This window comes from Argiope bruennichi, chromosome 4 (genome assembly GCF_947563725.1).
Source record: "Argiope bruennichi chromosome 4, qqArgBrue1.1, whole genome shotgun sequence".
Lineage (NCBI taxonomy): Eukaryota > Metazoa > Arthropoda > Arachnida > Araneae > Araneidae > Argiope > Argiope bruennichi.
This window is the reverse complement of record NC_079154.1, coordinates 132873871-132887799: the sequence shown is the minus strand read 5'-3', so window position 1 is coordinate 132887799 and position 13929 is coordinate 132873871. Positions and strand designations below refer to the sequence as shown.

At 27.8% G+C, this 13929-nt stretch overlaps 1 protein-coding gene across 2 annotated transcripts in view; it reads left to right on the top strand.

Moving 5' to 3' along the window:
* The first annotated feature begins 228 nt into the window (after window positions 1-228).
* Window positions 229-13929, top strand: part of LOC129965509 (FERM, ARHGEF and pleckstrin domain-containing protein 1-like) — a 66070-nt gene continuing 52369 nt past the window's right edge. For both annotated transcript variants that reach the window (XM_056079474.1, XM_056079473.1), the window contains exons 1-7: window positions 229-370; window positions 1342-1491; window positions 5634-5738; window positions 8386-8504; window positions 11540-11637; window positions 12113-12236; window positions 13792-13879. In XM_056079474.1, the coding sequence (XP_055935449.1) occupies window positions 1372-1491; window positions 5634-5738; window positions 8386-8504; window positions 11540-11637; window positions 12113-12236; window positions 13792-13879 (654 nt within the window). In that variant the 5' untranslated portion in view covers window positions 229-370; window positions 1342-1371. The remainder of the gene's footprint in view (window positions 371-1341; window positions 1492-5633; window positions 5739-8385; window positions 8505-11539; window positions 11638-12112; window positions 12237-13791; window positions 13880-13929) is intronic.

Here is a 13929-nt window from a genome sequence, read left to right as displayed (position 1 = left end):
AGACAAAGTGGAAGTGCTTTTAGAAATAGGATGAGACGCAAAGATTTTCTTTCAGGTTATGAATGTTAAAATTCTCATGAATAAATTTTAAGACACAGTTCAATTGGAATTTTTTTTTTCCCAATTTTCAAAAATTAAAAAAAAAAAAAAAGTTTTTCTTTGTAGAATTACTGGCCTCTAATATGTACTTCTACTTTCTCTTTTATTTGTATATCTGTCGCTGTTTTCAACTACTTGTACATAAAGGACTCTTCTAGTTTTATTTATTATTTTTTTACGGTTGAGAATATGCTATTGTTAAGCAATTAAGCTTACTTCATTTTGTCATTAAAGCTCTTCTAATGCTTATCGTGTGCTTTTTTTAAAACTGGTATGATCTTCAGAGTTTCTTCTGTTTTCATGTTAATCCATTAAATAGATATTATCGATACTAACCGGAAAACATGTATTCTTTTAGTTAGATTTCTTGTGTACTTTATTAAATTTAAAGTTATTTATCTTGAATCACATTCCTTTAAATAACAATATAAACATCTTTATCTGGGTACTGGATTTTGTCGATCCAAATCATTTAATGACCTACTTTAAAGGACTTAGTGGATGGAAGTTGTATTCATAAATCAAAAGCAAAATTAAAATGAACTTTTCCCCCTCCCTCCCAAGAAAAACTGTAAAATATGTTAAATAAAAATATATTTATCCTCCAAATATTTAAACCAAATTCACTTTTCTATATCTATAATTGTAGCCGAATTTTAAATGACCATCATGATTTTTACAGATTTTATCCTGATATCATTGAAATTTTGATTGCCCTTTTTTTAGAATTTTATAAAAATGACAATTTTTAAAAAAATTTTCGTCTGATTTGTTTATTATTTGTAGTTTGACTATAGAATAGGTCGAATATTAGGTGTAAACAACCTTATTTATTTATATGGTACATAATGTTTGTTATCTCATATTTATAATTATTCACTGTTTTTCATTTTGAAAATATGAATTGATTTGATATTGAAATGATTTATTCTGTCTGATAATTTTTATTTATATAAAAATATTTAGTACTTTGCAGTCTTTTTCATACAAATAATGTTAGATTTAAGAACATGGTATTGTCACAAAACTTGAAGTTTTACTAGCCATAACTTGTCAAATTTGGTATTAGATTTAACCTGATTGAGAACTTGTGTTTGATTAAAGTGTGCTTAACTTGATGAAAGGGTGACATTTTTTTAAGTTTATTATTTTTTATAAACTTTTAAATTAGATGAAATTTTACTGAGTTGTGTTTCCCATTAAAAGAAATTTCCCATGTTTATTTTTTCTCTTCTCTAACAGTAATTCATTGGCAAAAAAAAAGAAAAAAAAATGACTTCTCAAAATTCTGAAAGTCAAGATGGCAAAGTTGCTTCAAGTCATCGGAATAGAAAAATTATGAATATCACTGTTTATTTCTTAGATGATTCCAGTCATATATTTCAATTACAGGTATGCTTTATTATCTATTTTTTTTAAATATGAGGTAGAACAGAGAAATTGAATAATTTTGAAATAATCATACAATTGTTATTTTCAGTATAAAACATATTTAAATAAACATTTGTCATTATGTATATTGATGTATAGGCAATCACATTTTAGGTCATAGTTTACAAGGGTGTTACTAAAATTCCTGTCTATTCATCCCAATTATGATGTCTTTTTTTTAAGCAATTGCGAAAATGCGCAAAATATGTTTTATGGGTACTTACATATTAACGTCACCACAGCTACAGATTTGGTGGTTATTAAGTGCTGCCAATCAGTTTCAAACTTCAACATTTAAAAATTAAATGCCACCGCAGCTACAGATCTGGTGGTTTTTAAGTGCTGCCCGCCAAAAATGGCAACAAGGAATCTAAAAGATAACTGTGTGTGAACAACAGGATTGCTCTTTATTGGTGCATTATCGCAAAAACCGCCAAATCTGTAGCTGTGGTGGCATTAATATGTAAGTACCGTTTCATGAGTTTTGTTGCTGATTTGTAATATTTTATCATTCTCTATAAAAACTACTGAGGGCTTTCTTATGGTACAATTTTAATCCTTTTGTCTCAAACAGAGAATATTAACTCAACATAAAATTATGTTGCTTGAGAGAATTGGGTCATTTTAACAAATTTTGGTCTGCAATAAAATTCAAGTTGAATCAATCTGCCATTTCTTATAAAACAGTGCAAGCAAAAAAATGTTATTATAATATTTGGAACTGAATGAAACCAACTGAAATGTTTAATGTTATGAATAGTGGAACAGAATTTCTTCACCTTCACAAATGTACCTTTCTTAAGGCATGTATTGTTCCTGCTATTTCTCTACCTCACCTTGTACTATAAAGAAAATTATTTTGTTTGCTTGATGCAAGTTTCTCACATTTTGTTGTTGTTGTAGTTGTTATATAGGATAATATAAAAAATGAAAGTTTAATATTACCCTCATAAATTCAGTATGAGTAAGTAGTTTTGATTAATGAATATTAAATAGCATTTCAAATACATTTTTTAAAGAAAAAGTTATAAAAAGTCTTACTCCTATAATGTTATATGTATTAATGTTGCTTTTAAATATTTATCACTTATTTATTAAAACTGTTAAAAATAAGTTTTTATTAACTTTAGAATTGCTTTCTTTTTGCTGTATTCACTTTTATAACTCAATTCTTTTTATTTAAAATATTTAGATACTCAAATTTTTAATATGGTGTTGATATCTCAAATTAATCAAGAAAAAACATATGCAAATATAAGGCATATCCTCAACTATCAAATGAGTCACAAATCCTATTGAAATTCTAATTCATTTATAGAAATCTGTGCATTTATACATCATTCTTTTTTGTGATAGATTTTTTTCTTAGTGCCTTATTTCCATTACAAGGGTCATGTAGAGAGAAATTTTCCCAGTTTGCAAAAGATGATAATTATTGCATTAACATGATTGTCATATGAGAAGATGATTGCTGTCATTTCTTTTCCCACTAGCTGCAACATTAAGCTTGTTGCTACTGGCGGTAGGCGAGGATCGAACTCGCAACCTTTGGGTTCGTAGCCGAGTAACAAGACCACTAGACAAAAGAAATTTCTCATGTCTCGTAGCTGTTATCTGGCTTATAAAGCGTCACCACAAGCTCATGATGGGCACAGATAGTAGTAGCGCATGTAAAAATTCATCACCAAAATTCATATGCATAGGATATGATGGATTAGCAGGTAGCTCATTGTGGCGACAAGATTTTTCCATATATATATATATATATATATATATATATATATATATATATATATATATATATAAGTAACCAATCTAAAGTAAGAAAAAGTTTGAAAACGAAACTAAAATGAAAACGAAACAAAACAGTTTCGAAATCGCAACTAAAATTTATTATCTATTTAAACTAAAACCAAAAAGGAACTTCATAGTATTTAGAGAGCGCAATTGCAGCTACTTCTAAAACACAGATGAATTTATACAAAAGTATTAGAATCAAGTTAATAGGAAAAACAAAATCAAATAAAAATTAAACCAAAAAAATTATTAAAAAATATTAAAAAAGAATCCGGCCTGAAGACTTTTTCAAGGGTCACCCTCAGGCAGGGATTCAAATAAAGGGATTTTTTCTGTGAGGACATACAGACATTAAGTCTAATAATGATTCCTCGTGACCCGAAAATCCCCCGAAATTATGCTCAAGAGATATACCATTTTAACAGAAAGGAAATACAAAATAACAAATTAGAAAAAAACCACAAAGTAAAAATACAATGAAAACAATAACAATAAAAACAAAAACAGCATTAAAATTAAAATTAAAATTAAAAACAAAAAGGCCAGAACATACCTTCCAACAGTGAATGAAACTTTAAACAATCGATTGTGATTTCCTGTTTTTGAAAGTTAACGGTTAAATTATGTAAACAGAGGTAGGCACCCAGCGCCATCTATTGAGTGATCCAATATGCAAGTAAATTTCTATTTTTATTTAAGCCAAAAGATTAATCCCAAACCATACCTTGTTTAATTAAAATTTTGTTTAATTTTTATTTGATTTTGTTTTTCCTATTAACTTGATTCTAATACTTTTGTATATATATATATATATATATATGTAATGATATTTTAATTCTAATTTCAATTTAATTAATTTCCAAGATTTAGCTCATAGTAACTTCATCCTAAAAATATTCTCTTATTTCGTGATCCAATTCCACGTTCAGTTTAATTAATTCCTTTGTAAAAATAATGCGCCATCAGTACTACGCATCAAATGAAAGTGATACTTCCATTGCCCTTGTCAAATTCAACCTAAGTATTCCATCGGCATATGGCCGGAAATCCTATGTTATATAAGGCTAGTGATCATTTGTTTCGTTCCCTTCTTTCCTGCTTTACTTTTGCTTTTGTGTTGTGCTGCGCCTTCTTGTAAATAATCATGATTGCTTCCCGGGAGAGAATAAAACGAAATTAAAAATACAGTGTCTCGTCTATGTCTTCAACCCTACCTTCTGCTTCAAACAAAATAATGTTACATATATATATATCCACATGTAATATCCATGATAAACAGCATTGTGGCTGGCCATCCATTATGAATGATATCCTTGGAACAGTGCATTCTGCAGAGATATCACTGTACAGTTATAGAACTCAGTAGTTATTTCCCATGGATTTCATAATCCATGATTCGTGAAATCATCACAAAACAACTTTTGTTCTGGAATTGTTGAAAGTCCCTGAATACCAAGTAAATGCTTGAGGTAGCATTGACTTTTTGGGGGCAATATCGCATTGGAGGCAGTAAGTCAAAATAAAATTATTATGGGTGATGTACATGCATTCATCCTGAAGTCAAGCAATAGTCAATGCATCGGCATAGTGGATCTCTTTGCTGGATCAAATTCAAGCAGACTGTCTGCATGGAAATTGATGTCCATATTCTTCAAGGTTAGGAAGGACATTCCATCCTTGAAATATATCAATGCTTTATGTTATAGCATTGACATGCTATATGTTATTGAGCAACACTAGAGTGGTAGCAACGAGTCATTCAGAAGAGGAGTCATGGGATGCTTGGAGAGAGAATTGGGATAAATGATGCATAAATTGGATGTCCGCAATAATGCTTAACTAAATACAGTGAATTAAAAAAAAGAAAATCTACTGGAGAAATTTTGTTTCACCATCTATTTTATAGTGCCAATCTTGCTTCCAGTGACTTTCACCATTTCTTCTTTTTGTTTGGTCCTCACTTCCCCACAGATAAAAATCTGAAAATAACTATACTCTGCTGCCTCTATTCTCAGACAGCCGAATTCTATGACACTGGACTGCAAAAACTTATCCTTTGGTGTAAGGAAATGTGTAACGATTAGAATGGTTATTATGTTGAGAAGTTGCTGGAATATTGCTGTATCTTTTGTAATATGTTTCTTTCAAGTAATTTTATTTTGTTTCCTTTTACAAGCCATGGGGAACTTACTTTCTGAATGATCCGTATACTTAAGTTTATTATATGTGCCTTTAATGAAGATCAGTCTTCATTATTATTGTCTAAAGTCTTTATTTTCCTTCAATTTTTTTAAAAATTATTTTAGGCAAAAAGTTTGGGACAGCTTTTGTTTGACAAAGTATGCAAATTCCTTAATTTACTAGAGGTAGATTACTTTGGTCTGGAATACGAAGATGATAAGAAAGCTAAGGTGAGATATGAACTTTTTTTCCCCTTCTTTTTTAAAAAAGAGGAAGAACTGTATTTTAACATGTAACATAAAAGGTTTATAAATATTTCATTTTGATTGATCTTATCTATAGCAAATTCAGCAATAATAAATAAATGCTCTGAGCCACATTCAATAAATAATACTAAAGCATTTAATACTAAGCAGCACAATAATACTAATTTTGCACAAATAATACATTTACATGGTTTCTAAAATTTTTCTATTTATTATAACTAAATTTCCATAAGCAACCAACAAGAACAAAAAAGTCAGGCTTCAAAACTTATGAACATAACAAAAATAAAGTTGCTGGCATTTAAAATAAAATGAAATATAATTTCATAAGAAATATGAATTAATACAACAATTAATTTATTTTACCACTTCTAGGATTTTTGTTGAATTAGGAAGTATAGGATGTTATTGCTTATATTTCCTTTAATATATTTACTGCCATGATTCATGCCTAGATTTTATTCGTATAGTTGTATTCCAATGGTTTGTGTACATGATATTCCAGTTCCAAAAACAAACAAAAATAATTGAAAATAATAACCTCTTATAAAGCAATATAGATATTTGAACACATCTTTGTATCATCTTAATGTATCACTTGTACTACTTTTTTTTATAACTTGTTATTAAAAAAATCATTTCAAACTTTTAAAATTTTACTCATTCAGAGTTAATTAAACTGTGATATGCAAAATTTATTCAGCAATTTCCGAGGCACATCAAAGCAAAACTTTTTTCCCGTGGAGGGGGTGGGGGGTCCTTAACCTCATTTCTAAAATGTCTACAACTCTGTTTCTATAGATGATCTGATTTGTAAATATCTCCAACTTGGCATCATTAAATAGACGTGCAATTTTCTCCAAGAAAGAACATTTCGGATTTGATGATGAAATAATATTTCTAACATGTCTCTTCATACAGATCTTCATCAGAGCAATGTTCTTTCTCCTGTACTTCTCATCTTGTTGAATGATGTTTTCGAAATTTTGGTCATAAATATTGAATGTTCTATTTTCACTGACAATACTTGCTCTCATCTATCAATGGATTTAGTTAAAACTAAGTTGCAAAATATAATGGGAAAAATTTAGAAAGGTTTCTTTTCTTGGAAGATTTCCATTAGTGGAGAAAAAAGTGCATCCATTAAAAAAAAAACATTCATTCTTGCTTTTGTATATAACCTATGCCAGAATTCTATTTATATGGAGTGAATTGATCAAATATCTTGGAATTCTATTTGCTAAAACTATTCGTAATGGAAAAATTTTTAAATACCTTAGAAACAAGGTAAAAAATACAAGGTCTCAAAATTTTAAGTGCTAAAAGTCATATTCCAAGAATAAAAAAATTAATCACAATCCTAAATAACAGCATAGCCTATTCTATGGTAGTTATCCTGTTATAAGTTCTCTGAAACATGCTTCAAATATTGTAATACCAGCCAAACATTGACTCTGAGAAAGGTGCATGGAGTATCTATCTAGACTCCCAATATTATCTTATTAAAACTATTTGGGGAAGAAGTATGTTGAGAAAACTTATATGCCTAGCAATTAAATTTTTCACCAAATAATTTGCTAATATTTACTTTTAATCATGAGTTCTGATGAATTGAATATTCAGTTGCCTGAAAAAAAAAATGAAGAAACTCTTAAAGTCTTAAATACTCTCTGGAACATCTAATGAAAGTACTGATTATTCCTCATTCTAGTTCCAGTCATTATGTAATCTAAAAAGATTTTAGCTAATATAGTTTCCTAAACAGAGAATCTCTAGCTTCTATCACTGCAACAAACTTCACTAGATGCATGCAGACTACATTTCAAAATAATTTCATCATCACCACCAACAGCTCAAAATGCACTGCTTCATTTCAGTTGCTGGTATTTCCTATATCAAAAATTTACTTACATCTACACAATAAATTCCACTTTTACAATTGTTTAGTAATCTATCATATAGCAATATTTTGATCATTTTCAGTAGTTATTCAGTCTTTATTGCATTAAAAAATTTCACATCTTAAAAGTTTAACATTTCTCAAACAATTATTTGGTTGCCAAAAATATTGCCAGGTCAAAATTGAATCTACAACCTCCAGTATTTTTTTAATTAAAATTTACAAATGTCCTCTATATAAAGCATTGTAACTTCTGTTCTTATTGTTTTTCATGAACTGATATCACTGCTTGTGAAGTCTTAATTATATTAGAACAATGATTGGGTACAAAAATTTTCCTTTCAATCCCTGTTTCTCTGTTACATTAGAAATTACTGACTCCAAAGTTCAACATATCAGAATGAAAAGTGTTATTTTTACCATTGTATATATTAATATTAAATCTGTGCATGTAAGAAAAGGAAAAGCTTGATTACTTTCTTATGTTAATTTTCTTGTTTCCCTTGTTATATATGATAATGAATTGTAATAAAAACAACTAGCGTATAGAGAAATGTATGAAAATTCTAGAAAAATGCTGAAAGTAATAAATATCCAAAACATGAAAAGTTGGAGATATTTCAAAATAATTTACTTTCTAATTTTAATATAATTAATTTACTATTTTTATTCTTTTTTCCTGTTTAAATAATTTTTTGTTTCAATTTTCAGTGCTGGCTAGATGCTCTGAAGCCATTATGTTCACAAATTTCCACATCATTCCCAACAATGTATTTCTGTGTCAAATTTTATACACCTGACCCAGTGCAATTAGAGGATGAATTCACCAGGTAGCTTTCTGATTTAATTTTCTTTTATAATAGATTGAATAGCATATTAATTAACTATAAAAATTGCAATTCATTTAAAATTAGTATTCCCTTTCCCCCATAATAATAATAGTAAATAAATATTTAATTGGAGATTTTCAGTGAATGTTTCTGTAAGTAATGTTGTTACACAAAATTGCAAGGGCTTCAATTGAAATCAATGTTCCATGGCATCTGTCATTTGCTTGGACAAATTTTTCAATTTTTACAACATAATTATTACAAATTATAACTGTTTTTCTAATTTCATCAGCTTCTATTTCAGTCAAGTATCACTCATTGTAAAATGGGGGGGGGGGCGTTTTTGAGCAACGAGCGAAATATGATTTTCCAGTTCTTGATGAATCAAAAGATAACTGAAAAGTTGTAGAAAGGTGTGATTATATTAGTTGCAAAATAATTTAAGTACAACAGAACGGCAATATCTAGAATTTGGGAACATATTTTCAAAAAAATTGGCAAAGTGAATTTTGTGTTATTCTTTGAAAAATATGTATTTACATCCACAGTTTTAAATGATAAAATTATGAAGAAAAAAATTAGGCATATTCTTCTTAGGAGGAAAAGTACCTTAAGATCGGCAGCTCACAACACTGAAATTCCGAAATTACATAATTCTGAGTGAGTTTCAAGCGTTATCAAACTATTTCTTCAAAAAAGGAATAAGAAGGCAAAGTTTCACACTCAAGAGATCTTACTTACAAGTTTGTAATGCAGTAAAAAAAATAATAAACTTTCTGACTCTCTTAAAATAAAAAAATTAGGAGAGTAATATTTTTGTTTAATTTAAACAAATTTTTTGATAATAATATTGCATTCGTATACTTTTATTTCCTAACTATGCTGATCTAATGGGATAAATTAAACTATCAACTGCTGTTATTCTTATAGGACATAGGGAATATAAAAAGAAACTTTTTCCTTCAAATCCAAAATGTTTAACAGCATATTTAAAAATTGTGATGAAATTGTGAACTTCATTGTAAATTTGAACTACAGTCCTGAAATCATCAGGAACAAAACCCTTCTCCAACTATTTCAGCCCTCTGAAAACTTGAACCAGCATTTTTCATGTTCAGATTAATTAAAAAATCGTTCTTAGTTAAGAATAGTTTTAAAAAATTCTCTTAGTAAAATGTTCTGTATTGTACAGAAATTAATTATCTCTAAACTCAAAAATATTGACTTTATTCATTTTAAAAATTAGTTATAAAGTAAAATCTGTAAGCTATTAAATCACATAATTGGACATAGTTCAGGTACACTTTTTTTTAATTTATACATTTTTAAGTGCTTACATGTGTATATTTTGGAATGTTCATCTATAAATTTATAATATATTTTATTGATTTTTTTAACCATCCTTTTGCTTTAATTTTATATATTTATTTAACTGCACATCCCAGTTTAAAACTCTTTTTGAACAACAATATGGTAATTAATGCTAAATAATAAAATAATCTTGAACTGCATCCTGAATTCCTAGATTATTTTTGAATAAGAAATAAATCAGTTTATTATATATAGGACCAGCAGAAAAGTCATGAGGAAGTCAGGGTCTAGCAATCTAAGAATGCATTGAGACATAAAAGCTTCTGAAGTATACAACAATGTTAAATAATTCTATAATTGTTATAGAGTTTATAAAAGAAATAAAAAAATGGAGCATCACAACTAGGATGATTTATCATCTGATCTATTGAATTGCCATGCCATAAAAAAAAGACTTCTGCTCATGGCAGCAATGAGAAAGAAAATATTTCAATTCTGTTTGAAATATGAGGATTTAAAGCCTGAAAAGTAGGAGAATGTGATGAAAGCACTTTCAGATTTACTGGAAGAAGCACAAAGATTGCCTTGATCACAAAATGACATAAAATTTATGGTTAAGGCTGTTTAAAATTCTGATAATATGATGGTACGGGGCACATTCAGTTTAAAAAAAAAATATGTAAAGTAAAGATTTGTACTTCTTATACAAGAATGCAATCATGAAAGCAAGCAATTGTGTTAAATTTTTGGAAAATATTTGTTTAATTTTGGGCCTATTCATCAGTGTGTTTATTCTTCATGTTCCATACAAAAAAAAAAAAAAAAAAAAAAAAAAAAAAAAAATGCATGAAACATGATGAAAAGCAAAGTTCAAGATACACAACTCAGCAGTATTATTCATCGAGAGAAGGGAAGAAGGCACTGGTTAACCATGGATACCACCTAATTTGCCAGCATTGCAGAATCCTTGTCCAAATGACTGCAGATAGTGATAAATTTAAGGTGACATAACAAAATGCTAATTGTAATGAATATCTATAATAAAACACTTGAATACATTTGATTTCCAGTTTCATCTTGCTAGTAAAGATATTTTTTTCTTTTTCCAATACTGTAAACTATCCTATTATAGTCTGTGTATTTTCTGTAGACGGTTCAAGGTCACATTTTCTACCTCGTTATTAGTTGTCTGGTACCAGTAACATGATAGAAAATGTGACCGTGAATCACCTATAAAAAATACACAGACTATAGATGATGATTAGGCTGTGTAGTGTAATTAAACAATCCAAATATGAAAAGGTTTAATATGTAATGTAAAGAATTAATGTGATTTCCTTCAATGGGCAAATGAATTGAATCACATTATTTGAAATATTGAATGCAATTTATCTAACAATTTACACTTATAAATTTTAATAGCAGAAAATCAACTTACTTTAAGTTTTACTTAACATATTACTTGGATAATTCACTAAATGATTATACATACTTGAATTTATTGATTTGCTATATGTTCTTGAAGTATTCTATTCTAAAGAATAAATAATACCATGCTTCTTTCATATTATGCAGTCTTGGATATTTTACATTATTATAAGTATATAAATAAGTAAACATTTGTTGGAATATTAACAAGTAATCCTGTATATGTATTGTGCTGAATTTCTCTGAATATTAATTTGTATTATTTTAGTAATGCAATCTTTCCCCCTCTCCATTAGATACCTATTTGGACTGCAAGTGAAAAAGGATCTTATAAATGGGCATTTGCAGTGCAATGACAATACAGCTGCAGTCATGATATCTTATATTGTTCAAGGTTATCTCAACTTCTTTCTTTTAAAAAAAATAGTTATAAATTCCTGTTGTATTAAAAAATTCAATAAACTACTGATAATCTATTGAAGCTATAATTACTCTAACTCTTGTTAATCAAATAAAGTTTAAATAATATTTTAGTTTTAAATAAGATAAGTAAATATATTCAACTGTCAGTTTAAATAATATTTATTCAAATAATAAATGTTATTTAATTATATTAATAAATAATAAATATTATTTGCAATGATGTTTAAATAAATATTTTAAAAGATTTCTGATATATACTTGTGAAGGAAGTGGGGATATTATTTCATGAATATGAAAGTAATTATTTCCACTTTCATTTTTTTTAAGATGTAAAGTATTTACTTGTTCTAGTATATTTTCTGTTATGAAATTTCCTTCAAACATGAATGTTAATAATTTATTCTAAATGTTGTTTCATGTTTCTGTTATCTACATACATTTTACAGCTGACTTTGGTGATTATAATCCAGAAAAATGCTCTGATGGTTCCTATATATCTGGATGTAAATTTGTTCCATTTCAAGATGCTGAACTTGAGAGGAAGGTATTAGAAAATCATAAAAAGATTATGTAAGTATTTTATTTCTAAGCAACTTGAATAATTTTATTGTTATGGAATTGTGAAATCACACAACACATATGCATACATTTGTCATTTGTTAGATAAATAAACTATAGAAGATACATTCATTTTTTTATGTTACTACATTTATTTAGGCATTATTTTAAAAGAATATAACTATATTTAATACTAGCTGGTATAATCAGCATTGCTTTGATAGAAAATATTAGTATTCTTAATTTCAGTATGATATTATATTAATAAAATTAATATTTCTTTGAATCTTGTAATCTCTTGAAAAGTTAAGATTATACAATTGTGCATGTCTACACTTGCATAAGGAAGGGTTAGTGCAAAATTATGTTCTTCTTTCTGTACACTCTTTATGCCATTTAGTGTCAGAAAAACATTGATATTGTTTATTTAACTGTGAATATGTAAGATGTGTGATCATAGTTAATATATAGTTTAACATATTTTCTGGTAGAACGTGGAGGAGGAGGGGAGGGGCAGAAGCATCCAAATCTTTATGGACAAATGATGTTTTTAAAAGATGTTAAATTAAGGTGTGCTTCTTTTATATAAAAACATAATTTAGCTATAGCATGTTCAATAGAAGAAACTTTTGAAATTTTTAAAACTTTGATTTATTTATAATGGGAGGCATAATTTACGTTCAAAGTGGTAAGAAATACGTCAGTCTAAATCATGACACAAGAGTATAAACCAAGATTTTTCCCTTCAGTAGTTTTATTATGCGATTTTGCTAGGGATTTCTTTGACATGTGTAGTCTTAGGAGAGGGAAATATAGGTATATTTAAAAGAATGTTGTAAACAGTGGGGATTTTTATCCCTTCACTCAGAGCATGAAAAAATACTGAGTATATCAGTTTTATATGATAGAGCTATGTAATAATATGTGTATCATATAAAAATATGATGTATATCAGTTTTCTAGAGCATGTGTAGAATTAATTAAATAAAAAGTAGGCATTGGATCAGGAAATAAGGGAACATTTTAGAATGAAGTTAATATGGGCTAAATTAAGATAAAAATTAAGAAATTTATTAGGATTTATTTTAAGATTTTAAAATATCATTACACACACGCACATTTATATAAAACAAAGGATATAAAATATTCAAACCTTTAATATATTAACAATATATTATAAGTTAGTATATTCACAAAATTCTTAATATCTACTTATTTTTGTATAAAAAAGAGAGAAATAAACCTGTTTTCTGAATTCTTTTTATGTATATCAGAACATTCTCATATAAAAGATAAGCATATGTAATGTAAGTTTACTGTAATATATATATTTATGTAAATTTAATGATAGAGCTTGAATAAGGGATAGGTTCCTCATTCTGCTTAAATGCTAGAAAAGTAATAATAAGTAAAATATTCTTTATAATACCTGAAGTTTCTTTTTATCTGGACATATTTTGTGATATCTGAAAAAGCTCCATTGAAAATATTTTTCCATTGCTTTGCATATAGTTACATCTAACTGTTTATTTACAAAGCTTTTTATTTCTGATCTCTTTAATTGTAGAGGTCAAACACCTGCAGAGGCAGATTTGAACTTGTTAGAAACTGCTCGACGATGTGAATTATACGGCATCAGGATGACACCTGCCAAGGTAGTTGTTTTTTTTTAAATCAATATGTGTAAACTATTATTAACATCAAA